At 44.9% G+C, this 26,311-nt stretch overlaps 1 protein-coding gene across 2 annotated transcripts in view; it reads left to right on the top strand.

Moving 5' to 3' along the window:
- MDN1 (midasin AAA ATPase 1) overlaps positions 1 to 26,311 on the top strand; it is a gene marked incomplete at both ends in the record, with an annotated part of 158,020 nt that overhangs the window by 98,455 nt on the left and 33,254 nt on the right. For both annotated transcript variants that reach the window (XM_079716367.1, XM_079716366.1), the window contains 23 exons: positions 2,600 to 2,757; positions 2,979 to 3,099; positions 3,467 to 3,677; positions 4,401 to 4,632; positions 5,289 to 5,415; positions 6,088 to 6,258; positions 9,140 to 9,354; positions 9,728 to 10,115; positions 10,874 to 10,983; positions 11,598 to 12,303; positions 14,202 to 14,363; positions 14,802 to 15,075; positions 15,806 to 16,041; positions 16,641 to 16,736; positions 17,371 to 17,465; positions 17,726 to 17,847; positions 18,440 to 18,586; positions 19,441 to 19,550; positions 20,169 to 20,242; positions 20,728 to 20,926; positions 22,782 to 22,941; positions 24,809 to 24,955; positions 25,484 to 25,610. In XM_079716367.1, coding sequence (XP_079572493.1) covers positions 2,600 to 2,757; positions 2,979 to 3,099; positions 3,467 to 3,677; positions 4,401 to 4,632; positions 5,289 to 5,415; positions 6,088 to 6,258; positions 9,140 to 9,354; positions 9,728 to 10,115; positions 10,874 to 10,983; positions 11,598 to 12,303; positions 14,202 to 14,363; positions 14,802 to 15,075; positions 15,806 to 16,041; positions 16,641 to 16,736; positions 17,371 to 17,465; positions 17,726 to 17,847; positions 18,440 to 18,586; positions 19,441 to 19,550; positions 20,169 to 20,242; positions 20,728 to 20,926; positions 22,782 to 22,941; positions 24,809 to 24,955; positions 25,484 to 25,610 — 4,388 coding nt within the window. The remainder of the gene's footprint in view (positions 1 to 2,599; positions 2,758 to 2,978; positions 3,100 to 3,466; positions 3,678 to 4,400; positions 4,633 to 5,288; positions 5,416 to 6,087; positions 6,259 to 9,139; positions 9,355 to 9,727; positions 10,116 to 10,873; positions 10,984 to 11,597; positions 12,304 to 14,201; positions 14,364 to 14,801; positions 15,076 to 15,805; positions 16,042 to 16,640; positions 16,737 to 17,370; positions 17,466 to 17,725; positions 17,848 to 18,439; positions 18,587 to 19,440; positions 19,551 to 20,168; positions 20,243 to 20,727; positions 20,927 to 22,781; positions 22,942 to 24,808; positions 24,956 to 25,483; positions 25,611 to 26,311) is intronic.

The following is a 26,311-nucleotide window of genomic DNA, read 5'->3' as shown; positions in this document are numbered from 1 at the left end:
ATATTGTTCTTTTTTATCTGGCTACTTTCACTTAAAATCATTTTGAGGACTTCCCTGGTGGTCCAGTGGTTAAGACTCCACACTTCCAAAGTAGGGGGCACAGGTTCGGTTCGATCCCTGGTCAGGGGACTAAGATCCCATATGCCGCGTGGTACAGCCAAAAAAATAAAATAAAAATGAAAAAAAATATTTAAAAACATCATTATTTTGAGATGCATCCATGTTGTTTTGTGTCTCAAGGATTCATTCCTTCTTATTGCCGAGTAATAGTCCGCTGCATGTATGTCCTACATCTTCTTCCTCCACTCACCTGCTGATAAACAGCAGAATCTTAACAGTTATATTTTAATTCACTTGATCCTTCTTAGACATGATTGTCACATATGGACTAAATTGGGCTTGAATCCAGATTATTCGAGTAATTCTGGTTAAACTAGAATTGTAGATCTTAAACTTTTTAAAAAGTCTCAAGACCCGCCCCCCACTATGGTCATAAAAGTTACCAAAACCCTCAAAGAACTTTTGTTTATGTGTTTACATGTATCAATATTTACTTTATTAGGAAATAAATCTGAGAAATGTAAAAAATATTAATATGTTTAAGAAACACAGTAACAAATTCATTTCATGGTAATATGAATAACATTTTTAATGAAAAACAACTATTTTCCAAAACAAAAATTAAGAGGAGTGGAACTCTTTTACATTTCTGCAAGTCTCTTTAATGTCTGGCTTAACAGAAGAAACCTGGATTCTCACACCTGCTTCTGCATTCGGTCTCTTACAGTATGTTGTATGGGTTGAAGTTTGTGAAGAAAAACTGGCCTCTAATTTCATGTGGCTAAGAGATTGGAAAGGGAGGAGTATTTAACAAACATTTCACATAACTGTGATATTCTTCTTTGATTCTGTACCACAGGTTGACAAGTGTTAGTTTTGTAAAGGTTACTTGTAATGTGGAATCTGAAAAAGTATCACTGATCTTGTCATGCGTTAAAATCCGTTGGCCTGGCTTGCACTTTGGATGGACTTTTAGCCTTGCATGTATGTTCTCATGCACTGGTAATTTGGAAAGTATTGTTCAGTGAGTTATCAGATCTTCCAAACGCTGACACATTACATTTTTCAATATAGATAAATTTTAAAAGTTTAAAAAGTCACACTCATGAAAAATTACCACAGAAAGTTACCTCATGAAAAATTACCACAGAAAGTTACCTCATGAAAAAATCTGTAAGTACTGGGAAGTTGTCAAGCTCTTAGTTTTTCAAAGTTCTAGGTTTTACTTGAAGGTTCAAATTCTGTCATCAGCAACAAATACTCTCCTGTTTTTCTTGAACTGACAGGTTGACTTCATTCATTTTCCACACAGTGTTTGCCAGACACCCAATCACAGTTTGTCCCCTCCACCCCTCGCCCTGTTTTTGGTACCATCAGTGCAAATGTCAACATAGTGAAAAAGGCAAATAACGTGACATTATTATGAAAACAGCTTTGACATCATAAAACCTAAAAGGAATCACTAATCTTGAGACTACTGTAAAAATACATAATTAGAAGGACAGCTAAGTTGGAGACTCAAAATACCTGATCTGCATTAAGAAGCTACATTAATGAAAACAGTAGTTATTTTCATAAGGATAGACATATAGACCAGTGAAACAAAAAAAGAGACTTCGGAACTAGACCCTCTTATATGGTCAGTGAAGTTTTGGGGCAGGGGGGCAAATATGCAAAGGTAATTTAATGGGGAAAACAGTTCATTCAGCAAATGGTGATGGAAAAACTAGATATCCATGTAATATAAAAATGAGCCTTTACCTGCTACCTTACATCATACAGAAAAGTTACCTCAAAATGGATCGTAGACCTATGTATAAAAGCTAAGATTATGAACCTCTAAAAGAAAACATAGAAAATCTTCACAGCTTGAGGATAGGCAAAGATTTCAGGGCATTCTTCATAAAAGAAAAAAATTGATGAACTCAATTTTGTCAAAGAATAGCTTTAAGAAAAGGAAAACACTGGGAGACACTGTTGATAAATCACATGTAAATTTTATAGACAAATAATAAGACAGCCCAGTTTTTAAAAATGAACAAGAGAATTTGAATAGATGCTTCTCAGAAGATAAATGAATGCCCAATGAGAACTTGGAAAAATTGCAACATCATTAGTTACCAAGGAAATGTAAATTAAAACCACAGTGTGGTGCCACCCACCAGAATGGCTAAAATTAAAATGGTCAACAGTAGCAAGTATTGGCAAGGAAGTGGAACAAACTGAAAGCCACCTACACTGCTGGATGGGATACAAAATAGTGCAGCTGCTTTGTCAAGCAGGTTGGCGGTTTCTTATAACATTGAGTGTACACTTAACACATGACCCACTAATTCCATTTTCTCTGTTAACTGAACTTCAGATAATAGGAGGAAAGAGCTTTGCCTTCTCTGACTGCCTTAATATCCCTAAAAATACTCCAGTCGGATGCTAGATCTTTAACGTGTGTATGTTGAGTATTGATTAATGATTGAAATCAGTGTTTTGTGTCCTTCACTGGGAGATGTTTGTGAGCAGTTATGGTTTACTTTGTTTTTAGGTCTTGGGTTCTGTGCGGTGGCGGGACCGGTTCTGGACTGTGGCCGATACCGTAAAAGTGGATGCACCAGGCCTGGCCTTGCTTGCCCTTCACTGGCACTGGGTTTTAAAACATTTGGTTCGTCAGATCCCCCAACTCCTGATGAACCACGAAGACAAGTAAGCGTCATATTCAGAGTAACAACGTCAGTATCTACAGTATTGATGTTAAAGGGAGGAGGGTTAGGAATTGAAATGTGCTTCTTCTTGGCTTTACTTTGGTTTGTCCCCTTGGCCTGTTGGTGAATGTAAATCAAATATGAAATATGAGTGATGTTCTTACCATCCAGCATTTCCCCGTTTCCTTACTTCCCTTCTGCCCTTTATCTCCTTTGTTGAAGATATTACAAAGAGGTTCAGACCGTCTCAGAACATATTCAGAGTTGCTTGGAGAGCCCAACTGGTGGATTCACGGGTATAAAGAAGTTACAGAAGTTTCTGGGACGACCGTTTCCTTTTAAGGTATGACTTGGAAGCATGTAGTAAACACAAAGATTTGACCTCTTTGGCAGCTCTCCTGGAAAACGTGGGGACTGCCATTCAACTATACTCAGCCTTGCTTGCAAAGCTTAATTCTTAAATGTTCAATGAGTACTATTAACTGACCTGTTAAATGTTATCATTTTACTTATTCTTGAGACTTTTAAGGCTGAGTAGACTTTTAACTTTATGACTGTGAATATCCTGAGATCTACAGGAGTAAACCAGCTTTATGTTTTATAGAATCATTAAGGAAATATTTAAAACATGTTTTTCAGCCACGAATAGGCTGCTAAAAAGCACTGCTCTTCTCCTCTGTAATAGGCTCTCCTGGGTTTTATTGTTTCAGGACAAGCTGGTGGTGGAGTGTTTTTCACAGTTGAAGGTCTTTAACAAAGCCCTTGCCATCAGAGAGCGGATGCCTGCCCTTGGGGAGAGTGGATGGTGGGAAGACATTAGTCGGCTCCAACTGGTTGCTTCTGAATGGACATTAAAGAAAAGTCTCCTACGGGCCTGGGGGTTGGTCCTCAGAGCTAATACTCTGGAAGATGTCAACCCAGGTAATGTGCTCTGGAGTTTGGCTAGCTGACAGATGTTCTAAGCATATCCTCTGCTTTGCAGCCAATAAGTTTTCTTAATTAATTAATTTATTTGCAGCCAGTACGTTTTTTAAAGTTTTCCCTTAGATATACTCCTTTCATTTATTTATTTATTTATTTATTCCCTGTATACTATACCGACCACTAAATAAGTATCAGGCATAGGGCTAAACTTTTTTTTTTTTTTAATTTTTTTGGCCACACCACGCAGCTTGTGGGATCCTAGTTCCCCGACCAGGGATCATACCTAGATCCACGGCACCCAAGTCTTAACCCCTGGACTGCCAGGGAATTCCCTAAACTTTACATATATTATTTAATTCTGTCATTGGAATTGTGCAGGTATTAATAGCATTATTTAACACAGCGGTCCCCAACCTTTTTGGCACCAGGGACCGGTTTCGTGGAAGAGAGTTTTTCCATGGATGGGTCGGGGGTGGCTCAGGCGGCGATGGGGAGCGATGGGGAGCGGCAGATGAAGCTTCGCTCGCTCGCCCCACTGCTCACGTACTGCTGTGCGGCCCAGGTCCTAACAGTCTGCAGACGGGGGGTTGGGGACCCCTGTATTAACACATGAGACACTCACGCTCAGGTGAAGTTGAACTCAGGTTAAGCTAATGGTCATGTGACTGGCTGTTGGGAATCTGAGCCTGACCACTGACCACTGTGTGTCTTTTTGTCCAGATGAATTGAAGAGTCTTGTGAATGCTCAGTGTTCAGAACTAAAAGCCAAAGGAATTTCACTTGGTTTTCTGGAGAAAAAGCACAGTGAAGCTTCCTCCCTGTCACAGCCAGCCTTTACCTCCTTAATCCAACTCACCAGGAGTGTTCAGCTCTGGCCTGCAATGGAGTACCTGGCTATGCTTTGGCAGTACAGAGTCACAGCAGATTTTATGACACAGGCTTGCCTGAGAAGGTGAGCCGTCCTTCAGTTTTTTTCCTTTGGGGGCACTTATTTTCTTGCAAGGTTATTCCGTGTATCCTACATGTAAAACAAAGCACAGCGTTGTCTTGAGGGGGCATAGTTGCTGAAGCAGAGGGAGGTCATTTGCCACTTTGGAAAGCCAAAACTTCTTGAAGATTCCTTGCCTGTTTTGACTCCACTTCTAAAAGTTACTAGGTGTGGGACTTCCCTGGTGGCACAATGGTTAAGAATCTGCCTGCCAATGCAGGGGACACAGGTTTGAACCCTGGTCCGGGAAGATCCCACATGCCACGGAGCAACTAAGCCCGTGCGCCACAACTACTGAAAACCGCACCTCTAGAGCCTGTGCTCTGCAACAAGAGAAGCCACTGCAGTAAGTCCACACACCGCAACTAGAGAAAGCCCGCGCACAGCAATGAAGACTCAACAGAGCCAAAAATAAATAAATTAATTAATTAAATTTATATAAATGAATGAATGTATGTATGTTACTAGGTGTTTTTCCAGTAGAATTATGTGCTCATTTTTAAATAAATGTACTCGAAGTCCTGTGTGTTCCATCTTCCCTTACATAGCAGTTAGCAGTTTTCTAGCAGCTCATTGAAAGCCTACAGCCCACTCTCTCTTCCTCTTTATTTTTGGAGCAGGTCCAGCAAAAACCAGCAACCCCATATAGAGGAGGAGATAAGTCACCACATCACATTTTGTCTTAAGCACACACCAGTTGCTCCTCAAGAGCTTCGAGACCTTTGGTCCTTAGTGCACCATCAAAAGGTAAAACCCAAAATCAAAATCAGAAAACCTCCTTTACGCTATGAGCTGATTAGATTTTCTCTGGCAGACTGATTGCAGAACATTTATTTATTTAATCTCAAAAACTGCATGTTGTAAAACTCTAGTCTTATCTGAATTAAGTTTCAAAGGGGAGAACTTTGAATGTTCTTTGGCAGTAATTTCCTTGGTATTTCTCTACTCTTATCACAGATTCATTTCATTTGGTTTCCAGTTAAATGAGGCTAAAATATTTGCTTATTTTTATTTTATTTGCTCAAAAATGTATTGTCAGAGTGCTTTTTACCCTTCCACAAGAGTAACTATTAAATGTGAATAGTGGTAAACTGTAGTTAATGTAACTTCATTAGTACAACCTTAAATTTTTTTGATAATGTTTTGTTCATTTATTTATTTTGATCACGTAATTGTGTGATTATTTTAATTAAGTTTTCTCATGCACTCTTATAAAGTCAGATCTTATGTTTTATAAAATTATAAATAGGTTAAGTGACTTGACCAAGACAACTGGGGTGGCAGAAAACCAGGAACATTAGGATTAATAATCTTTAAACCCATGTTAGTTTTAGATGAGTCTTACAAGACAGAGAGACCGTATAACGATTTATGGAACCTTTCTCAAATACTCTTATCTAATTATTCCTTTATCTCTAGATGTCTACTGAAGAAAGGATCTCTTTGTGGTCCGAGTTATTTAACTCCACGTTTACATCTTTCTGGAGCAGTACTGTGACCACAAATCCAGAATACTGGCTCACATGGAGCCCTCTGCCCGGCGTGCAGCAGAGGGAGACACCCAAGTCCCTTCTGGACCCCACGTTAAAGGTTTGTTGCCATAAAATTATAAAAATGTTTGATGATAGTAGAAGAAACTTCCCAGTGGATCTAGCAATGAACATTTATTCCTAGGATAGAGCAGTGACTAAGGAAGTGATTGCAATACTTTATTTTCTGTAGGATATTAATAAGTGTACCTTCAAAAAAGATATTCCATCTTAAATGATTTGGGAAATCCTGAATTAATGTCAACACAATTTCCTTTAAAAAGTCTTTAATTTCTTTTCTAATTGAAATATTTTTTCTAATTATAAGATTTTAAACAGTACAGAAACATGTAGATATGTGTGCATATGTGTGTGTGTGTATATATATATGTGCATACACATATACATACACAATATGTATACATGTGTATTTATATACATATATAATGTAGAATTCACTGGCAATAACCACTCTTTGCTCTGTATCCTTCTGTTAACATGTATTTTTATATTAAATACATATGTAAACAAAAACAAGGCCACCTTCTTGGTTCACATGATATGTCGTGGAAATTTGCACCTGTCATTCCAGCTTATTCTTTTTAAGGTATTCCACTGTACTAATGTGCTGGAATGCATTTAATCACTTTCTTCTTTTTTTTTTTTTTTTTTGTGGTATGCGGACCTGTCACTGCTGTGGCCTCTCCCGTTGTGGAGCGCAGGCTCAGCGGCCATGGCTCACGGACCTAGCCGCTCTGCGGCATGTGGGATCTTCCTGCACAAACCCGTGTCCCCTGCATCGGCAGGCGGACTCTCAACCACTGCGCCACCAGGGAAGCCCAATCACTTTCTTCTTGATAAGCATTGAGGTTTCTTGCCTTCTCCTCCCCCTTCCTGTAGCAAACATACCTGCATCAACTACCCTTGTATAAGCCTTTGTCCACTTGTCTGAGTATTTCTGTGGATGTGTGATGAGAATTGGAATTTAACCCTTGGCCAAAGTGTCTTCACATTTAAAGAGATTTGTAAATATTATCAGAACGTCTAGGGAAGTAGGTTTTCGTTTGTTCACTTTTTTTTTTTTTTTTTTGGCACGGTATGTGGGCATCTCACTGTTGTGGCCTCTCCCGTTGTGGAGCACAGGCTCTGGACGCGCAGGCTCAGCGGCCACGGCTCACGGGCCCAGCCGCTCCGTGGCATGTGGGATCTTCCCGGACCGGGGCACGAACCCGTGTCCCCTGCATCGGCAGGCAGACTCTCAACCACTGCGCCACCAGGGAAAGCCTCGTTTTTTCCTTTTTAAACCTGCAAGGAGACAGTGAAGAGGGAGAACATGAAGTCCGGATGACCACGGCGGACTTGGGACTAGAGCATGTTTCACTTATCATATATCCTGTGTTTCCGTATCTTTGCCCCACTAGGTGTTATTAACACTTTAAATTATTGCCAGTCATACAATTTAAAAAAAAATCTCATTTTGGTGTGTATTCCTTTGATTATTATTCGGGTTGAATGTCTTTACATATGTATATTGATTGCTTTTATTTCTTTCTCTGAATTTTCCAGTCATGTTTATTGCTCATTTTGTTTAAAAAAAAAGTCATTAATCATCATTTTATTATTGAAGATCTCTTTATGTATTATGGATATTAAACCTTTACCCAACATATATTTGGAAATACATTTCTAGTGTTCTGTTGTCTCTCAAGTTCGAAGATGTTTTCTTATATCACAGAAGTTTTATAGTGTTTTCTTTTCAAATATGCCGGTCCCTTTCTACTTTCTGGCTTTGGTATCATGCTTTTTAAATAAGTCTTCCTTCATTACCCAGAGAGTTAAAAAAATTTTTTTGTCTTTTTTTTTTTTTCCCGGCTGCGTTGGGTCTTCATTGCTGCATGTGGGCTTTCTCTAGTTGTGCGAGCGGGGGCTACTCTTCATTGCGGTACGCGGGCTTCTCATTGCGGTGGCTTCCCTGGTTGTGGAGCATGGGCTCTAGGAGCACAGGCTTCAGTAGTCGTGGCTCATGAGCTCTAGAGTGCAGGCTCAGTAGTTGTGGCACACGGGCTTAGTTGCTCCGCGGCATGTGGGATCTTCCCGGACCTGGGCTTGAACCCATGTCCCCTGCATTGGCAGGCGGATTCTTATCCACTGCGCCACCAGGGAAGCCCTCATATTTTCTGTTTTTGTTTCATGTTTACATCAGTCTCATCTGGATATCTTGTTTTGTGGGGTGGGGATGCAAATTTTTTATTTAATACAAACAAGCATATCCAAAAGCAGTATTAGCAACACCAGTTTTGACTAGTTCATCCTTTCCATCTCTTTTGAAATGGCCACCTCTGTCATAACACCTTTTTCCCACGATGTTCATGGATTTATTTTGGACTCAGTCCTGTTCCATTGCTGTATCAAGATTGATTTCTTTAGTGTAAAACATCTCTCAAAGCTTTTAGTGTTAAACCTTACGGGGCCCCAAGAGTTGCACAGAGTCAGGTTTGCTCTCGTGTATTTGACCCGCTAACCCTTTGTTCGTGGACAGCTGTTCCTGTGTCCCAGGTTAATAGTCCAGGGAGACAGGCTTGTCCCTGGCTCTTCTATTTGTCTTCCAACTCCTTCCCCTGCCTCCCCGTCTCACCTTCCTGCCCCAGCTCTGCTGCACGACTGGTCTTCCTGATGCCCAGGTTTGAGGGCTTTTCTTCTGCGACTAAAGCCCCCACGGCTCCTCGTTCGTAGAGAATGGAGTCCTTCAAAGGCCCACTGCACCCGACCCCGTTCTGCCCTTCTGGTCCTGTCTCAGGCTGATGTTTACCTGTTCCTAGCAACCGGAATCTCCTTTTAAAATTTCTTTCTTTCCTCTAAGGTGCCCCAGTGCCGCTTGTTGAAACCCTTTTTTTTTTTATTTCTAAAAGTTAAAGTTAACATGACTCCTCTCCCCTTATCAGGGTCCTGGAAGTCTCAGTAGAGCCGTGTTCTCCAAGTGCTGCTTTGAAGTCTTGACCAGCAGCTACAGAGCAAGTCCCTGGGATGTGAGCGGCCTCCCCATCCTGTCCTCCTCACATGTCACCCTGGGGGAGTGGGTTGAGAGATCACAGCAGCTCCAGGACATGAGCTCGGTGCTTTGGACCAACATGGCTGTCCCTTCCATAGCAGAGTTCAGGTATTCCCTCCCCCGGGTAGACGGTACAGCTCCCGTCTTTCCTCCAGAGCATGTAGTGGGGACCTCAGTCAGAGCTTTCTCCAATAGTGGCTAGTTCCGGTGGGTGGAGGAAGGGTGTTTTCTGGCTAGATGAGCAGGTTTTCAGTCCATGACAGAGACTGCTGTGAGCTGGCCAGCCACTCTGTCAGCTGTGAGTATATTGTGATCAAGAAGGCGGTACTTAGAAAACCGTATCAGATTTAGTGAGAAAAGAAATTGACCTCTAGGTGTAGGCAGTGCAGTCTGTCTTGTCATTTTCTGGAAGAACAGTAGCATGAGAAAGGAATGGTGGTCGCTGTGACGCAGACCCTTAAGTGCTTCCCTGTCCCCACAGACGCACGGATTCCCAGCTCCAGCGGCTGGTGCTGTGCCGGCACTTGGCTGGCCTGGCAGAGCTGCTCCCCGAGCCCCGGCGGCAGGAGTATGTGCAGAACTGTGAGCAGCTGCTGCCTGGGGACAGCCAGGCATGCCAGCATGTGGGCCAGACTCTCGGCGACATGGCCGGGCACGAGATGCTGCCCAAGGAGCTGCTGTGCCTTTTGCTCACCTCCCTGCGCCACTTGTTTGGGGAGGGGGAGGGTAAGCGGGACCTGCCTGAGCCAGCCCTCCGTGGGAGTCTGTGGGTGAGCCTGGGCCTGCTCCAGATCCAGACCTGGCTTCCCCAGGCACGCTTCGACCCCGCCGTGAAGAGGGAGTACAAGCTCAAGTATGCCAAGGAAGAGGTATGGAGGGAGGGTTTGGAGCGCGGGCTGCATCCCTGACTGGCTGGCTTTGCTTAGTATATTACTCCTTTCTCTCCCTATGGTTGCTCAGAGCACAGAGGGATGATTTTACATAAGCTTCCCTGTGACATCCCAGGAGTGTGTTCTAAAGACTGTGTTCTCCTCTTTGCGGGTTCCTCTGAGTAGGTTCAGACACCGGGAGGGGCCATTCTGATGTGTCTGCTGATAGGCTGCCCTGGTCAGAGGGCATAACAGGAGAACACTAGTGGTATCCCTCCCTATCCAGATCCCTCTGCCTAAAGCAAGTTGTGGATATATGGATTTGGGTAACTTCTTTAGACAGGGTATAGCATTCCTTAGGTTTTGAACTTTGGGTGTGTGTTATCCAAAACTCAGGAAGTAGGTAGATTCGGATAATGTGGTGTATCTCTTGCTATTTGAACTTCCAACCAAACTCGGGAACTGAATACATTAAGATGGTGATACTCTAGTTCTATATTTTGAAGAAGGAAAATTATGTTAGTTGGGGTGATGACCAGACTGCTGTAGCAGAGACTTAGAAGTTCATTGGCATAAATGAGATAGTGTCTTTTCACCTGACAGCTCTGAGGTGAGTGGTCCAGGTTAGTGGAACAGAAACCCCTGCCCTTGGGTCATTCAGGTTCCTTCCATCCAGGGAGCGACCCTCCCCCCAGGGCTTTGTCTCGGGGACCTGGTCCTAGCTGGGCACAGCACACCAGTCTCTCCTCTTCCGCTAGTTACAACAGCTGCAGTGTGAGTGGAAGACCCGGAGCCTCTCATCCCAGCTGCAGACCGGAAGAGGCCTGGAGGATGAAGTCGTCCTCGGTCACTCTCATCCTCACGTCAGGTAACACCGTAGTGATTATTCCAGTTGGGGGTTATTGGCTTGAATATTCTTTTTAAAAAGACATTTTTTAGTATAATTACATTGTTAAGCTGAGGTTATGATCTACATCTCTGAACTACATTAGCAGGTAGATCTCAAAGCCATGGTTATAATCAGGAAAAATACATACTCTGTGAAAGGAGGGGGAGGACTCACATGGGGCCAGAAGGGTTGAAAGCAGAGCTTATTCTCAATGTGGAAGGAGTGGGCTGTGATGACGTGCACTGTGGAGGTCTGTTACCTTAGGAAATACTGTTCAGTAGTGGGTCCCGAGTTCCAGTGCTGTCCCTGACCTTTGGCTTTAAACCTCGGGTAGACCACTCCATACCTTAAACCTCAGTGCCACATTTGTAAAAGGAAGATAATAGTGCCCACTTCAATGAGACCTGCCTCCGAAATGCTTGACGACATGTGTTGCACATGGTAAATGCCTGTGTATATATTATCCATTTGCATTATAATGGTCCATATATCATTTTATGCCTCAGTAGCTGAAATGTCTTCCTTCTGTTTTCCTGAGGCTCAGTCTAGATTTGCTGCTTTGCTTCTGACATACTGTGTTAATTTGCCTTTAGGTTGCTTCGCCAGAGAATTGATCAGCTGGAGAACTTAATCTGTAGCCTGTCCAAGAAGCAGGCCTTCAGGCCCCCGCTGCCTGCGTATGAGTCCCTGGTACAGGAGGTCCACCACTATGTCACCAGCATCGCCAAGGCCTCTGCCGTTCAGGACCTGCTCACTCGGCTCCTGCAGGCCCTCCACACGGACGGACCTCGGGCTGCCCAGATGGCCCAGAACCTTCTGAAGGAGGAGGCCTCTTGGCAGCAGTCACACCACCAGTTCCGGAGGCGGCTGGCAGAGGAGTTCGCCCTTTACCCAGACGCAGTGGCCCCGCTGCAGGCATCCGTCCTGCAGCTGCAGCACGGCATGCGGCTGGTGGCGTGCGAGGTCCACGCCTCACTCCATGGTGGCGTGCTCTGTGCGCACAGGCTGGGTGCCCTGGCCACATCCCTGTTGGCTTTCCCATCAGTGGGCCCCACCTTCCCCACCTACTATGCTCACGCAGATGCTTTGTGCTCGGTGAAGTCGGAGGAGGTCCTGCGAGGCCTTGGGAAGCTGCTCCTTAAGCGCCTGGGAGGAAAGGAGCTGGAGGGCAAGAGCCAGAGGTCCTGCCCCACCCAAGAACAGCTGCTGCTGAACGCCCTCCTGTACCTGCGCTCCCACGTGCTGTGCAAGGGAGAGCTGGACCAGCAGGCCCTGCAGCTCTTCAGACATGTGTGTCAGGTAAGCCCTCCTCCTGACGGGAGCTGGGGACACGAGCAGGGCGCCTGCAGGACACTAGCAGTGCCCGGTGTAGGTGAGACTGTGGGTAGGCCTGGGGATCTAGTGTCTGCTACTTGGCTTTCCCCTTTTAACTGTCAGGTTTAGGGGCCTTTGTCAATTTTTAAGAGATTAAAAAACATTAGTGTTGTTAGCCCTTTGTGCCTGATACACACTGCAAATATTCTCCCCTTTTTTATTGGTTGTTTGACTTTATGGTGGGTTTTGCCATGTAATTGAATGAACTTTTATTAATATTAAGAAAATAGGGGCCCAGGTTCAATCCCTAGTTGGGGAACTAAGATCCTGCAAGCCAAGCAGTGCAGCCAAGAAAATAAAATAAAATAAATTCTGGGGCTTCCCTGGTGGCTCAGCGGTTGAGAGTCCGCCTGCCGATGCAGGGGATGCGGGTTCGTGCCCCGGTCCTGGAAGATTCCACATGCCGCGGAGCGGCTGGGCCCGTGAGCCATGGCTGCTGAGCCTGCGCGTCCGGAGCCTGTGCTCTGCAACGGGAGAGGCCACAACAGTGAGAGGCCCGCATACCACAAAAATAAAAAAATAAATAAATAATTCTGTTTTTCCCCTTATCAACAAAAGCAATTTGTTTTCATTGTAGACAATTAAAAGACTAAGTATAAGCGAAATTATTAGATTCTGCCACTCAAAACTATATAACTGTTAACACATTGGTGTGTTCTATTCTAGGCTTGCTTACTTGTGCATGTATCTGTAAGTGTATGTCTGTGACACTAAATTTTTTACAGCTGTTTTTTCCCAGTGGTTTACAATTTTTTTGGGTGGCGGGGAGTAAGACCCTTTTTAAAAATACAAATATTAGCAGAGTGATCCAGTATTTAACAGATAAAAGGGCTGCTCTGGTTGAGGACAATGCTATACCCTCCGTGGTCCCCGAGATAATGTCCTCAAATGGCTCGAGCCCTACAAACCACTAAGAAAGTCCATTCTGTTTTATAACTTGCCTTTAAAAACCTAACAGCTAAAATTTAGTGCTTATTTCCCCCATGATTATGGTATTCTCCACCTGCATCATATTTAGTGACTGCCAGGTTTTCTGTTTTATGGGTAAGTCATTTAACAGTTCCTGTCACTGAATATTTACATTTATATGTAAAGGTTTTTTTTCTGTTTTGGGAAGAAAAAAAACCCAAACCAGTGCTGTCCTAAAAGTCTTAAAGCTAGATCTTTGGGTAAAACTTATAGAAAACAGAATTGCTGAGACAAAGGTTAACTGCTTGCTTGGGCTTTTAATACAAATTGTCATCCTGGGGTTGCTTATCTCCTCAGTTCTTCTCAATACTGGGTGGTTTCTTTATAGTTTTTGCCAGTCGTAGGGCTTTAGAGGTAATAGGGAATTTAAGAAATGTCTGGTATCGTATAGCCTAGTTTTGCCTGATTGGTTGCCCTCGACCACCCAGTCCCCAGCCCATTTTCCCTTTTCCAAACCCCCAGGATATCTCCCTGAGGTGCTGGCCAAGTGCAGTCTGCATCACACACCCACGTTGCTGACCCTCACCCTGTCCTTAATGCAGCGCACCATTCACGGCTGATGGGAAGTCCCCAGTCGTGCCACTACAGCAAGTTTTCACACCTGCGAAATTGTAACAGTACAGCCGGGGGGGGCGGTTAGGAAACTCAGGTTGCTGCAGATACACAGTTTGAAAACAAATCCCATTTGCTCTCTGTCACATGGAATTTAGTGTCTTGGATGTTGGCATTTATTTGTTCGTGAACCATGGTATTTTGTTTTCATGAGGAAGAGATAGCAAGTCTTGCCTCTGTTCATTGTAAATGCCTCAGCAAAGGCAAATGAGCTTCCTTCGGAATGTGTGATTTTTTTTTAGGAAATCATCAATGAGTGGGATGAACAGGAACGCAGAGCCCAAGAGAAGGCTGAGCAGGAAAGCAGCCTGTACAGATACCGGAGCAGGAACTCTAGGACAGCCCTGAGCGAGGAGGAGGAGGAAGAGTGGGAGTTCAGGAAACACTTCCCACTGCATGGAGAGGTTGGAACAAATTCTCTTGATACCACACACCTGCCCTTTGAATTCTTTTTTTTTCATTCCAATTTTATTGAGATATAATAGACATACAGCACTGTATGAGTTTAAGGTGTACAGCATAATGATGTGATGTAACGTCATGAAATGATTATCACAGTAAGTTTAGTGAACATCCATCATCTCATATAGATATAAAATGAAAAAATTTTTTTCCTTGTGATGAGAACTCTTTGGATTTACTCTATAACTGACCTACAGCACTATGTTAGTTCCTGTTACATCCCTCTGAATGGTTTTGTAATTTTTAAAACATTTCTCAATGCACGTAATTCCCTATTTCATTTTCTTGATCATTCACACTCCATCCTTCCCCCTTCCTTTTAGTCTTATTAGAACTGGATTTTGACTTTAAAAGTTCAATTGCTCTAATATTATTTACAGGACTTCGCAGATATTTTGGTAGAACCAACACTAGAGGCAAAGAAGGGACCTTCAGATGGGCAAGAAGAGGAGGCCGCCACAGAGCCCGCCCTCCTGTCACAGAGCTCGATGCAGGCTGTGATGCTGATACACCAGCAGCTGTGCCTCGGCTTTGCTCGGTCCCTCTGGTACCAGCAGACGCCGCCGCCCCATGGGGCGGATCACTACCTCAGCCTGTTTCTGTCCTGCTACCAGACTGGGGCGTCGCTTGTCACAAACTTCTACCCCCTGATGGGTATGGCAGTTTACTTTTGTTAAGCTCTTGGGAAATCAAAACGAATAGATGTGATTGCTACTTCTGGAACAACTGAAACTATTACGTCCCTGTTTTTGCTAAATTCCTTATTGATGGAGTTTCCTTAGCTTAAAGGACTTAAGCTAATTCCAAAAATTTAAAATTCTGCAATAAAGATGGGTTTTCACCCTTTGAATATGTGGGGGCAAAGGGATTAAGAGTAAGGATATAGAATTAGTTTAAATGGTCTTGTTTCTCCGCATTATTTCCAATTTCCCTTTCACAGCTTCAGTGCTTTTCTAATGAAATCATGTATTCCTGGGAGCACCCTGGCAACTCAGAAATTAATCTCACAGGATATGGTTTGATGCAGTTTCCTACGTGACCTCATGAGTTATTCCTTGCAAGTAGGAAGGAGGCTTTAAATTTCATGTCTGCCTACCAAGAAGAGCTACAAAAACTGGGAATTAGAATCCATCAAACCAAACTCTGCACCCTCTTGATCACATGTAGGCAGTATCTGAGTTCCTCTGTATATACCGAAACTTGGGGCAGATTTTGGTGACCACTGTAGTATTGGGGTCACAGTCTTTTAGACCTTTGCTGCTTTGGGGGTGAATGGCATTGCAATATCTACTTCATTTCGTCGCAGTCATTCATTATTTCTGAGCATGTTGCTGACCTCATTGTAACTTGATACCAACTTACAGTGATCTTGGTAACTTCACAGGAGTTGAGCTGAATGACCAGCTCTTGGGCAGCCAACTTTTGGCCTACACCCTGTCCCGTAACGCTCTCTTTGGGGAGGGGACCTTGGACCTGATGGTGAAGCCTGACGGTCCCTATGACTTCTACCATCACCCCAACGTCCCGGAAGCTCGGCACTGCCAGCCTGTGCTTCAAGGCTTCTCAGAGGCCGTCCACCAGCTGCTGCAGGATTGGCCGGAACATCCGGCGCTTGAGCAGGTAGGGCAGCGGTGGGGAGGCGGCCTCTCACTGTCCTGGGGGCAGTGACTTGCACACTGGATACACAAACAGAGGTTTACAGAAGTGCGGTTCAGTGCAGTGCTATTCCCTGTAGGATGAATATACCAGGTTGTAATGCTGTTGTGTAAATGGTGTTTTGAGATTCCACTTATTTTATCTGCTGCTCAGGGTTTGCCGTCCATATACTGAAGTGCTGCTATGTTGCTCTCTGTATTCAGACACATCCTTACACTAACAAGGGCCTGGCGTTTTCAACATTGGCAGTTTTAACTCAGACCTTGCTCTGTGATCTTCAGCTAATTCTGTAATAACTTATAACAGAGTAATAAGAGTAATTACTTTATCAAACTCAATCTTATTTCCAGAGTAATGCAGCAGATAAAGTGTTTATCTTGGGCAGGATCTGCAGCCCTGGAGGTTTCACCCGCAGCTTTCCTAAGTGCTCACGAAGCAGGGCCTTTGCATGACACTTCCAGTCAGGCCCCTCTTCAGTACCCTGTGACTTTGGGTGATTGACAGCCCCACAAGGATGCCCAAATCTTCTCCCCCCTTCCCTCCCCTCTCCCCGCACCCCGCAGCTGCTGGTTGTAATGGACAGGATTCGTAGTTTCCCACTTTCCAGCCCCATCTCGAAGTTCCTGAATGGCTTAGAGATCCTTCTGGCAAAGGCACAGGTAAGAGGATTCTCTCCGGTCCTCATTTTAGTTATAGTCAACTGAAGAGATTCTCTTATTGTTAGAGGGACAGGATGTGATAGTTTGGGTTGGAAAAGGATGAACCTCCTTGGTTTTTCTGACATAAGGTCAGATTATTGCAGGTGAAGCCACTGCCTCCATGGGACACATAGGGGACCTGCCTCACCTGTTCTCAAGGGTGGGACGCAGCGTCCACCAGTCCTAAGGGCTCAGTCTGCCAGGACTTCTGGGTTGGCCTTCAGACCGGCAGGGTGCCTCCACTCTTCAGCCCCTCAGTCCTCTCACAGCCTCTGAAGCGGCTGGTGCTCCCCTGATTTTCAGATTAGGGCTCTGGACTTTGGAGGGGTCACGTGACTAACAACAGGGATTCAGACTCAGGTCTCCAAACCCTGTGCTATTTGCTCTGCTGGAGGTCTGTAAAGTGACCAGAAAGAACTCAAAGCTGGATTAGCTGGATGTAAACTCATTCTGGTTAGTTATTGGTAAATCAGTATAAAAGTTGTTGAAGGTCCCAGGGGTCTTTGCTCAAGAAAAGTCCAGGGTGTTCCTGAGTGAGGAGGTGGTCAGGGGACTGAATAATGGCCATAGTAAATTTTTATCTGTGTTTCTTCAGGATTGGGAGGAGAATGCAAGTCGGGCCCTGTCTCTGCGGAAACATCTTGATGTGGTCACTCAGATGGTCATCCGTTGGCGTAAACTGGAACTGAAGTAAGTGATACAATTGTCACTTCCCCTCCTGAGCTTGGGTTGTAGGGATATAGTCTTTGAATAGTTTGTTTCCTCAGAGTTTATGTAGTATGTCAGCTAGAGACCAGACAACAGCATGCGTTCAGAGGCAGCAGACTGGGAGCTTCTCCATCTCCATTTGGGAGGAGAGAATAGTGAATATTTAGCTTCTGCTTCTGTGGTTTCAGATGTTTGAATAGGTTTCCTTAAATGCCTCCTTGGCCTCTACTTCCATGTTTCAGCTGCTGGTCCATGAGTTTGGATAATACCATGAAACGCCATACTGAGAAATCCACCAAGCATTGGTTCTCCATCTATCAGATGCTGGAGAAGCACATGCAAGAACAAACAGAAGAGCAGGAAGGTAACACCGTCTGTAAATTCCCTGCTTATTTAGAGGGTCCAAGCTAAGCTTGAAGTGCTGCAGAGTGTGGGATTTACCTGCTACCACGTGTCCTCACCCCACTACTTTCACGTAGGATGTATCATTTGACTGCGAGGTATTCCTGAGAGGTCAGCCAAGAAAGCTGTATAGTTTTATTCTTACTAAGAATAATAATGGAAGTCAGAGAGGTTTAAGTGACTTGTCCAGAGTCTAGAGAGCTAGTCATAAGATAAAGTTTCCTTCTTCTCTATATCTATGAGACAAGTCAAAGAGAAAGTTTCTGTCTTGGACCAGGTAATAGTTAAAAGAGTTTCAACTCATACTTAGAACAAGTGCCTCATAATTCAGTTTCCTAATTCGCTGTGAGTGCATTTCACACATACCCTGAGTGGGGCTGTAGTTTTTAAATCAGCTTGGAATTTAGCTGTGGTCCTTGCTTCAAAGCTTCACCTTAACTGGTGTCTTTACTTGACGGCCATCCCTCGGGAATCCCATAGTAGACTGTGTGCGCTTTGTGACAGCAAGTGATGGTTGCAGGCACGTATATGTTTTCTTCTTTGAATCTCTAAAGATGACAGACAGATGACGCTGATGTTGCTGGTCAGCACGTTACAAGCATTTATTGAAGGATCTTCACTGGGAGAGTTCCACGTACGACTTCAGATGTTACTGGTTTTCCATTGTCATGTCTTGCTGATGCCACAAGTTGAAGGAAAAGGTAAGGATATACATATGTATGTATAATATTTTTTCTTTAATTTTACCCTTTGAATTCTCCACATGAAACAGGTGTCTTTTTGCATACCAGGTTTTAAACAAGACAGTTTCAGTTGTCTTTTCCTATAATGTGATTCAGGTTAGATAGAGAGAAAAACGTTAAAGTTGAGTACAGACTGGTTATAAATGAAGCCCTGGCTAGCGAACCGTGGCAGAGGTAAATCACCAGATGCAGAGCTCGGGAGCTGGCATGTTGAGGCAGCACATCTTTCTGTCTAGACAGTGCATATGTCCTGCTAAGCTTCTGCTTGATCCAGGCCATTATTATTAGGTTCTTTGATCTCGGGAGAGCGCTGCCACGTGTCAAGTAACTGCACATAAAACTTCTACTGTCGATTCCTATCGCTGACCACAGCAGTTTAGACAAAAGTGTCTCTGTAAAATGAATATAGATTTACGTGAATGAGCAGTCAAGGTGAGCCTCTTAATATGCCATCTTTTAAAACAAGCTTAGTTTATGCTGACTTTACAATAAGATTCCGAGAAAGGGTTGGAAGTTGTGAGTTTGGCAGAATGTCTGAGTACACCATCTTTAAGAACAAAAGTGCAACCAAAATATCTAGTACAAACTGAAATGAAAATATAGGGTAGGATTTAGAGCCTGCATCTCTGGGAACTGGTTAACCCCGGCTTCCTGATGAGCTGTTATATAGTCTGCATGTGCTACATTGCACTGTAATCTCGTGGCCTAAAGAGTAAGGAGGAAGGATCATCACTGAACTGTGAACCTCAGAGGGGGAGCCAGCAGCACATGCAGCAAGTGTGGTGTTTTTGTTTCTTTTTTATTTCTTCCAGATTCACTTTGTAGTGTTCTATGGAATTTGTACCATTATTACAAGCAGTTCTTTGACCGGGTCCAGGCCAAAATTGTGGAACTTCGTTCCCCCCTAGAAAAAGAGCTTAAAGTAAGATGAACGGCTGTCATAATCACTCTTGGGAGGACAAAATCAGCAAATTCTTCCTCAGTTCTGTTATTTAATCCATTTGACTCTGAGGCAGGGGGATCTGGGGAATGGAGGAGAGCGTTGCAACTGCCAACTAGGATGGTGGGTTTTGCATTTTGTGGCATTGGCTCCATTGCTGACCTGGCCGCATGTGTGAGGGTTCTGGGGCGTGGCCCCTTTTCAGAGGCTCCTAAGAGGGATGTTAGTGCCCACTCCCCTGGTCTTGCCCAGGCTGATCTTCCACCTCAGACGCGCACCATCTGGTGTTGGTCTATGGGCTGTTGAGGTGCTGGGGGTGTAAGGAGGATCCTCTCTTTCTGACACTTTCAGTGGTTGTGGAACCAACCCTGGTTTAAGCTAGAGTACATAGTGACCTACTGATTGTAGCAGCACTTTTTTTCCCCATTGCTTTGAGACAAACACATGGTTCCTTTATTACACTTGTTTTACTTGTTCACTGACACACGGTCCTGTGTTTGAGATGTAGTGGGCTCTGGTCTTCGGCAAACAGATGATCTAGAAAGAACAGAATGACACCAGCTTTATAAAGCCATTCCTTGAGCCTCATTTATCTTACAGGAATTTGTTAAGATATCCAAGTGGAATGATGTCAGCTTCTGGTCTATTAAACAATCTGTGGAAAAGACACACAGGTAATTGATCTTTTAAAGCTGGGGGTGACCAAAACTCAGAATTTTTGAATGATAGACAGCATGACTACCTTGTTACAGAGGCCTGACTTGTGCTGCCTTGAACTTAACTAAAAAACACTAGACTGTTATGCTGGCTTCCCAACGCCACGCCCTTCCACCCGAAGCACAGTCTCCCTGCAGGAGGAGCGGCCGTGTCTGGAGGCAGAGCCGGCTGTGTGCCGTGGAAGGCCGACTCCTCTGCCGCCTGCTCACCTGGAGCAAAGCGATCCCACCATTCCTGGCTTTTTTTTCCTCCTAGAAAAGAGAGACCAGAATACCTGCCATACTTTTTCCTTTAAAAAAAGATTATGAGTTTCTAAGGAGCTCATTATGTACCAAAGGTACAAGTTATTAAGTTATCTATGTATGTGTTATATGTCATTTACGTATTTCCTCACTTTCCATCCTATTTTTTTCTGCCCATCTCTGTCATTACCTGGGGCCAGAACCCTCTTTAAATTCATGAAGAAATTTGAAGCTGTCCTGAGTGAACCCTGCCGGTCATCCCTGGTGGAGAGTGACAAGGAGGACCAGCCGGACTTTTTGCCAAGGCCAACAGATGCAGCCGCAAGTGAGGAGTCGCCCATTCAGAGTCTGAATCGGGCACTGAGAGAGACCCTGTTAGCCCGGCCAGCAGCTGTGCAGGTATTAGCTCGTGGGATAGTGTTTGCTTATTCCTGAGCTAGTTGTGTGGGGTCTTTGCTTTCTGTGGGAGGAGTGTCCTTAGAACTAGGTGAGGGAATGCCTTTGAAATCTTCCTCTTTGGACTAGTGGTATAGCATTTGTTTTCATGACCTGCTGCAGAGTAAGGCAGAAAGCATTAATCCTGGTGCTGGAAGTTTCATGTTAGCCTGTGGAAACGACTATTGTGCTTACCTGTGAACAGTTCATCTACCTGTGAGGCAAGATTTAAAGCATCAGTTTAGGAATAGGATATTGAAGCTGCCTTTGGGCTCCCACGTGATGAAGCTGTTGTACAGGGAGTGACTGTGTGCAGTGATCTGCTGGTTTGAAGTGGTTGCTGGTGACAGTGGTGTAGAAACATATATACTCTCATCATGGCCAGTTTCAAGCGCCAAGAGTTAAGAGCTGGCTTGCAAAATTCCTGAAAATTTAAACAGTTCTCGAGACCTTGGGTGAGCAGGCCTGTCACAGGAGGATGTCCCTGCTTCATAATCACTGCGTATAGGGAGCACTCTCCCCGCCCCCCACCCCCGCTGCCCCCAGTAACTTTATTTATTTATTTATTTATTTTTGGCTGCGTTGGGTCTTTGTTGCTGCGCACGGGCTTTCTCTGGTTGTGGTGAGCGGGGGCTACTCTGTTGCAGTGCACGGGCTTCTCATTATGGTAGCTTCTCTTGTTGTGGCTCACGGGCTCTAGAGTGTAGGCTCAGTAGTTATGGTGCATAGGCTCAGTAGTTGTGGCTCTCAGGCTCTAGAGCGCAGGCTCAGTAGTTGTGGCACATGGGCTTAGTTGCTCCACGGTATGTGGGATCTTCCCGGACCAGGACTCGAACCTGTGTCCCCTGCATTGGCAGGCGGATTCTTAACCACTGCGCCACCAGGGAAGTCTGGGAGCACTCTTAAGGGAGTAATGACTTTTGTCTTCCTACTGTGCTTTTCACCCTGGGTCTATAGAGTTAGCAGTGGAGTTCCTCAAGCGATTTTTAATATTTTAATAGTTCAGAAAGCATAATAGAAATTGAGCATACAGCCATGATATGGCCGCACATATATGATATGGCTGCCAAATTTTCTTTTGATTGTATTCATCAGTTCACCGCTTGTCACGCTGATCAAATTTTTAAACTTACTATTGATGACAGCACAGGAATTTCAGGTCTCCTTTTTGGGGGGTGGTGCGTGCTGCGTGGCATGTGAGATCTGAGCTCCCCTACCAGGGATGGAGCCCATACCCGCTGCAGGGGAAGTGTGGAGTCTTAACCACTGGACTGCCAAGGAAGTCCCAGAATTTCAGGGATTCTCAAGGGAAAAAAACCAGTGAAAATCGGCCTCTGGTGGTTGCGTAGTATCTGGATCCTGGTCTTTGAACTGTTAGTCAGGAATTGGAGGCAGGGGAGAGATGGTGGTAGAAGTCAGCTTCGGCGGATCAGGTTAGCCTCGCCTGTGTGTCTGAGAAGCACAGTGCAGTGCAGCACCGTAAAGGCAGCAGTGACGCTGTCGGATCCGCACCGTCATGGAGCAGAAGCGCAGGCCCCTGGTGACGAGCACAGGAGGCGCTGCGGGAGGTGGGGACCCTCTGCTACGGGGACCTCCCACAGCAGCAACGCACAACGCTGAATACCCGCGGCTCATGCCTGTTTTAATTTTGGCGATGATGCCTTTGTTCTCGTGAGACTTGAGAGACGTGGAGAGGAGAGTTTCCCGTTGCTGAGCCGGGTGTGTGTGGAGCAGCGCAGCATTTACACTGAGCACCCGTGCAGGCTCGCGCTGGGACTGTGTTTCCTGGAGTGAGAATGACCTGTGCTCCGCCTCACAGGCCGTGGATCCAGAACAGCGTCAGGGCGCCTCTCCCGCCGCGGAGGGGGCACTTCTGCGTCGCTTCCCGAAGCTTGTGAAACGCATGAGGAAGATGTGCCTGGTGCTCATGAAGGGAAGCCCCCTACCCTGCCTCGTGGAGGGCCTCGACCAGTTCACCGGTGGGTGCACACCCAGGACGAGGGGGCTTTGCCCTCTCCGGTATCCTCAGTGGCGTGGGAGGGTTGGAATGAGATACCTGTGTCCTTCTGTGACATCTTAAATAGCGTTGAGCAGGTAATTAAGCAAGTGGGTTAAAAACCATCCGAGCCCAGACACAGGAGCCAGCTGAGACCCCACAGGTGGTCACCTTGTCCTCCTCCCGTGCACACCGGTGCAGTGTTAGGCCGTTTTCTACAGCAGCCCTGCCCATGTCAGCTCCTGCTGGTTGGGGACACGAGTAAAGGGCTTCCTAGAGTCTTGAGGCTGTCCCCACCTCTCAAAATGTCTCTCTTGGGTTAAAGGGGAGGTTTGTCCACAGTCCACTTCTTTTTTCCTTCACTTCAGAGAGGTGTAGCAGTCTCGTTTCCCTGTTCGTGCTGTACAGCATATTAGCAGTGGCTGGGAAAGGGAATCCCGACCTTAAAAGATCATTTGGGCCCTTGGCAGCCTTTCAGCACTTCCCCCACCTCAACCCACCCCCCAGCCGCAGTGAGCGTGCAGTCAGGGTGAAGCTGGTCCTTCTTCAGTGAGGCTACAGTCTGATCTCAGGGAGATCTTTGTTTTTAAAAAAAAAAAACTTGTTAGAGTAATAGCCTATTACCCGTTGCTCAGGATGCCCTGCCTGCATTGTTCAGGGGTCAGCTGCACCACATCTTTGGTGGCTTAAACAATAGAAATTTATTTTCTCACAATTCTGGGGCTAAATGTCCGAGATTAAAGTGTCAGCAGGGTTGGTTTTCTCGGAGGCTCTCTCCTTGGCTTGTAGATGCCTCTTCTGTGGCCTCATCTCCTCTTCTGTTAAGGCTGCCAGTCAGATTGGATTAGGACTCACCCATAAAGCCTCATTTTATCTTTCATTTTTTTTTAACTTTAAAAAAACATATATTTATCTTTATTTGGTTGCACCAGGTCTTAGTTGCGGCTCGCCAGCTCCTTAGTTGCAGCATGCGGACTTCTTAGTTGCGGCATGCATGTGGGATCTAGTTCCCCGACCAGGGATCGAACTCTTGCCCCCTGCGTTGGGAGCGTGGAGTCTTAGCCACTGGACCGCCAGGGAAGTCCCGGCCTCATTTTTATCTTAATTGGCTCTTTAAAGGCCCCATGTCTAAATACAGTCACATTCTGAGGTATTGGGGGTTAGGACTTCAACGTGAGCTTGGGAGGCCACGCAGTCAGCTTATAATACTGCCTGTGGCAGGTTGGCAGCACCCTGGTGTTCTAGGTGCCGGTGGGTGCTCAGGAAGGCAGTGCGATGCTGGAGAACGAATTTGGGCTTTGGAGTCGGTTCAGCCAGGGTTCAAATCCTGGCTTCAAGTCTGCTCTTTACCTGAATGGCCTTTAGAAGATGACTAGACTTCTCTGAGCCTCTTTGAGTGGCTACAAATAAGTTCTTCTGGAGCTGTGCAGATTAAAAGAACATTTACCAAGTACGAGGTACAGCATAGGAGCTCAATACATGTTGTATGTATTGGAAATTTACCTCAAGTTTTAAAAATTCTTAGTGTAAATCACTGCACATAATCCATGTTCAATAAGTGCTTTTTGCTTGATTGGTTATGAAACCCCTGAATAAAAAAAAAACAGAATACCTACTTTATTTGGGTTGTTTGTTGTTAAGAGAGATGAAGCCCATGTGTTTTGATTTTTCCATTATCATTCGTCTGGATCAGTTTAATCATTGAGAATTTACCAAATGCTAGGGACTATGTTAGCTATAAAGATGAATGACACCTGGTCTTTGTTTTTGACAGGTCCTTGGTCTTGGGTAATTTGAGCACATTAAGAATTCCTGGGGATTTCCGTGTTTCCCCCTTGTCTTCCCTGCAGGTGAAGTAATTTCCTCTGTGAATGAGCTGCAGAGGTTAAAGGTGGATCCCTCCGCAGAGAAGGAGAAGCAGCGCTCAGAAGCCAAGCACATTCTCATGCAGAAACAGCGAGCTTTAGCAGACCTCTTTAAACACCTTGCAAAAACTGGTAAGGTCCTCGATGGAAGCCCAGTGAAGTGTACTCACCTGATTTTAAGAGGACAAATAACATGGGTGATTTGGGGCAAGTTTGTAGAGATAGTTGAGGTGGTGGGAAACATAAGGTGGGAGGCAAGGTTTGAAATGTGTGAGTCCCAGTCAACACACACGAAAATCCTACGATGAACCATTTGTGACTCCCAGGTAGTTTCACAGTTTTGTAATGAGGTTTCTCAGAAAATATGTTTTTTATTTTCATCACCATATGTTGTACAGCACCCGCCCTTCCAACGTGCATAGGGAGCAACACTTTTCAGACTAACTTGTGTATGAATCACCTGGGGAATCTTGCCAAAGTGCAGAAGCGGATTCTGTTTCAGTAGGTGTGGGGCAGGGCCTGAGAGTAAGCTTTCTAACAAGCTCCTGGGCGATGCTGTTCCTAGGACTTGACTTTGAGTAGCAGTGGCACTGGGGGGTTCCTGGCACATCTGTTCTCTCCTGAGTTTCTTTATTTAACCACCTGCTGTTTATTTCCTAGGTTTGTCATATCGCAAAGGTCTTTCCTGGGCCCGTTCAAAAAGCCTTCAAGAGATGCTTCATCTTCACCCGTTGGATCTCCAGAGCGCCTTGTCTATAGTCAGCAGCACTCAGGAGGCTGATTCTAGGTTTGTGTTTTTAATTATAAATGGAGCAAGACAGCTAAGCCTCCGTGGCCTCATTTGCCAAAGTGGGGAGAGGAGTACTTCTGTCCTAGTGTTGCCATAAAATTAGCATTTAGAAAAGTGCCTGGCTCAGGACGGGCAGGTGGTGAGCACCCAGCGTTAATTTCCTTTTCTTTTTTTTTTTTTTTTTTTTTAACTTTTTCTTTCATTAGAAAAAGGTAAGGGACGAATTCGAAATATTGGGTGGTTTGGGCTCTGTTGGGGATCTGGTGGGGTAAGGAAGACAAGGGGCCACTTTGAGTGTTTAAAGCAAGTGTCAGTAGTTAGTTAGTAATTGTTGATTTTCTTCTTTCCATCCTCCTTGTATTCATGTCTCCCATTATTTTTTTTGGTCCTTTGATTTTTCCTGAGGTCTACTCCATTTGAATGTACAGGTGAAAATCTGTGAGAGAATGGCCACCCTTTTAGCTATTCCATATACATAAACCTAAGTTCCCATATGTTCTTGAATTTGAGAGCCTATAGACTTTGGAGACAGATGGAGCTCCCTCTGTGTTAGGAACTGGTTGGAAATGAGCTGAGTACAGCATACATGTGTGTTTTCTTTGCTCAGTGGCCCTCTCAAGTGCTTTAAATTTGAGTTCAACACAACACTGTAAAAAGTAGACATTTTACATAAACATTCTGGATTTTCAGTTTTTCGG

Source organism: Hyperoodon ampullatus (genome assembly GCF_949752795.1).
Source record: "Hyperoodon ampullatus genome assembly, chromosome: 12".
NCBI lineage: Eukaryota > Metazoa > Chordata > Mammalia > Artiodactyla > Ziphiidae > Hyperoodon > Hyperoodon ampullatus.
Note: the sequence above shows the minus strand (reverse complement) of the source record. Positions and strands in the feature narration are given on the sequence as shown.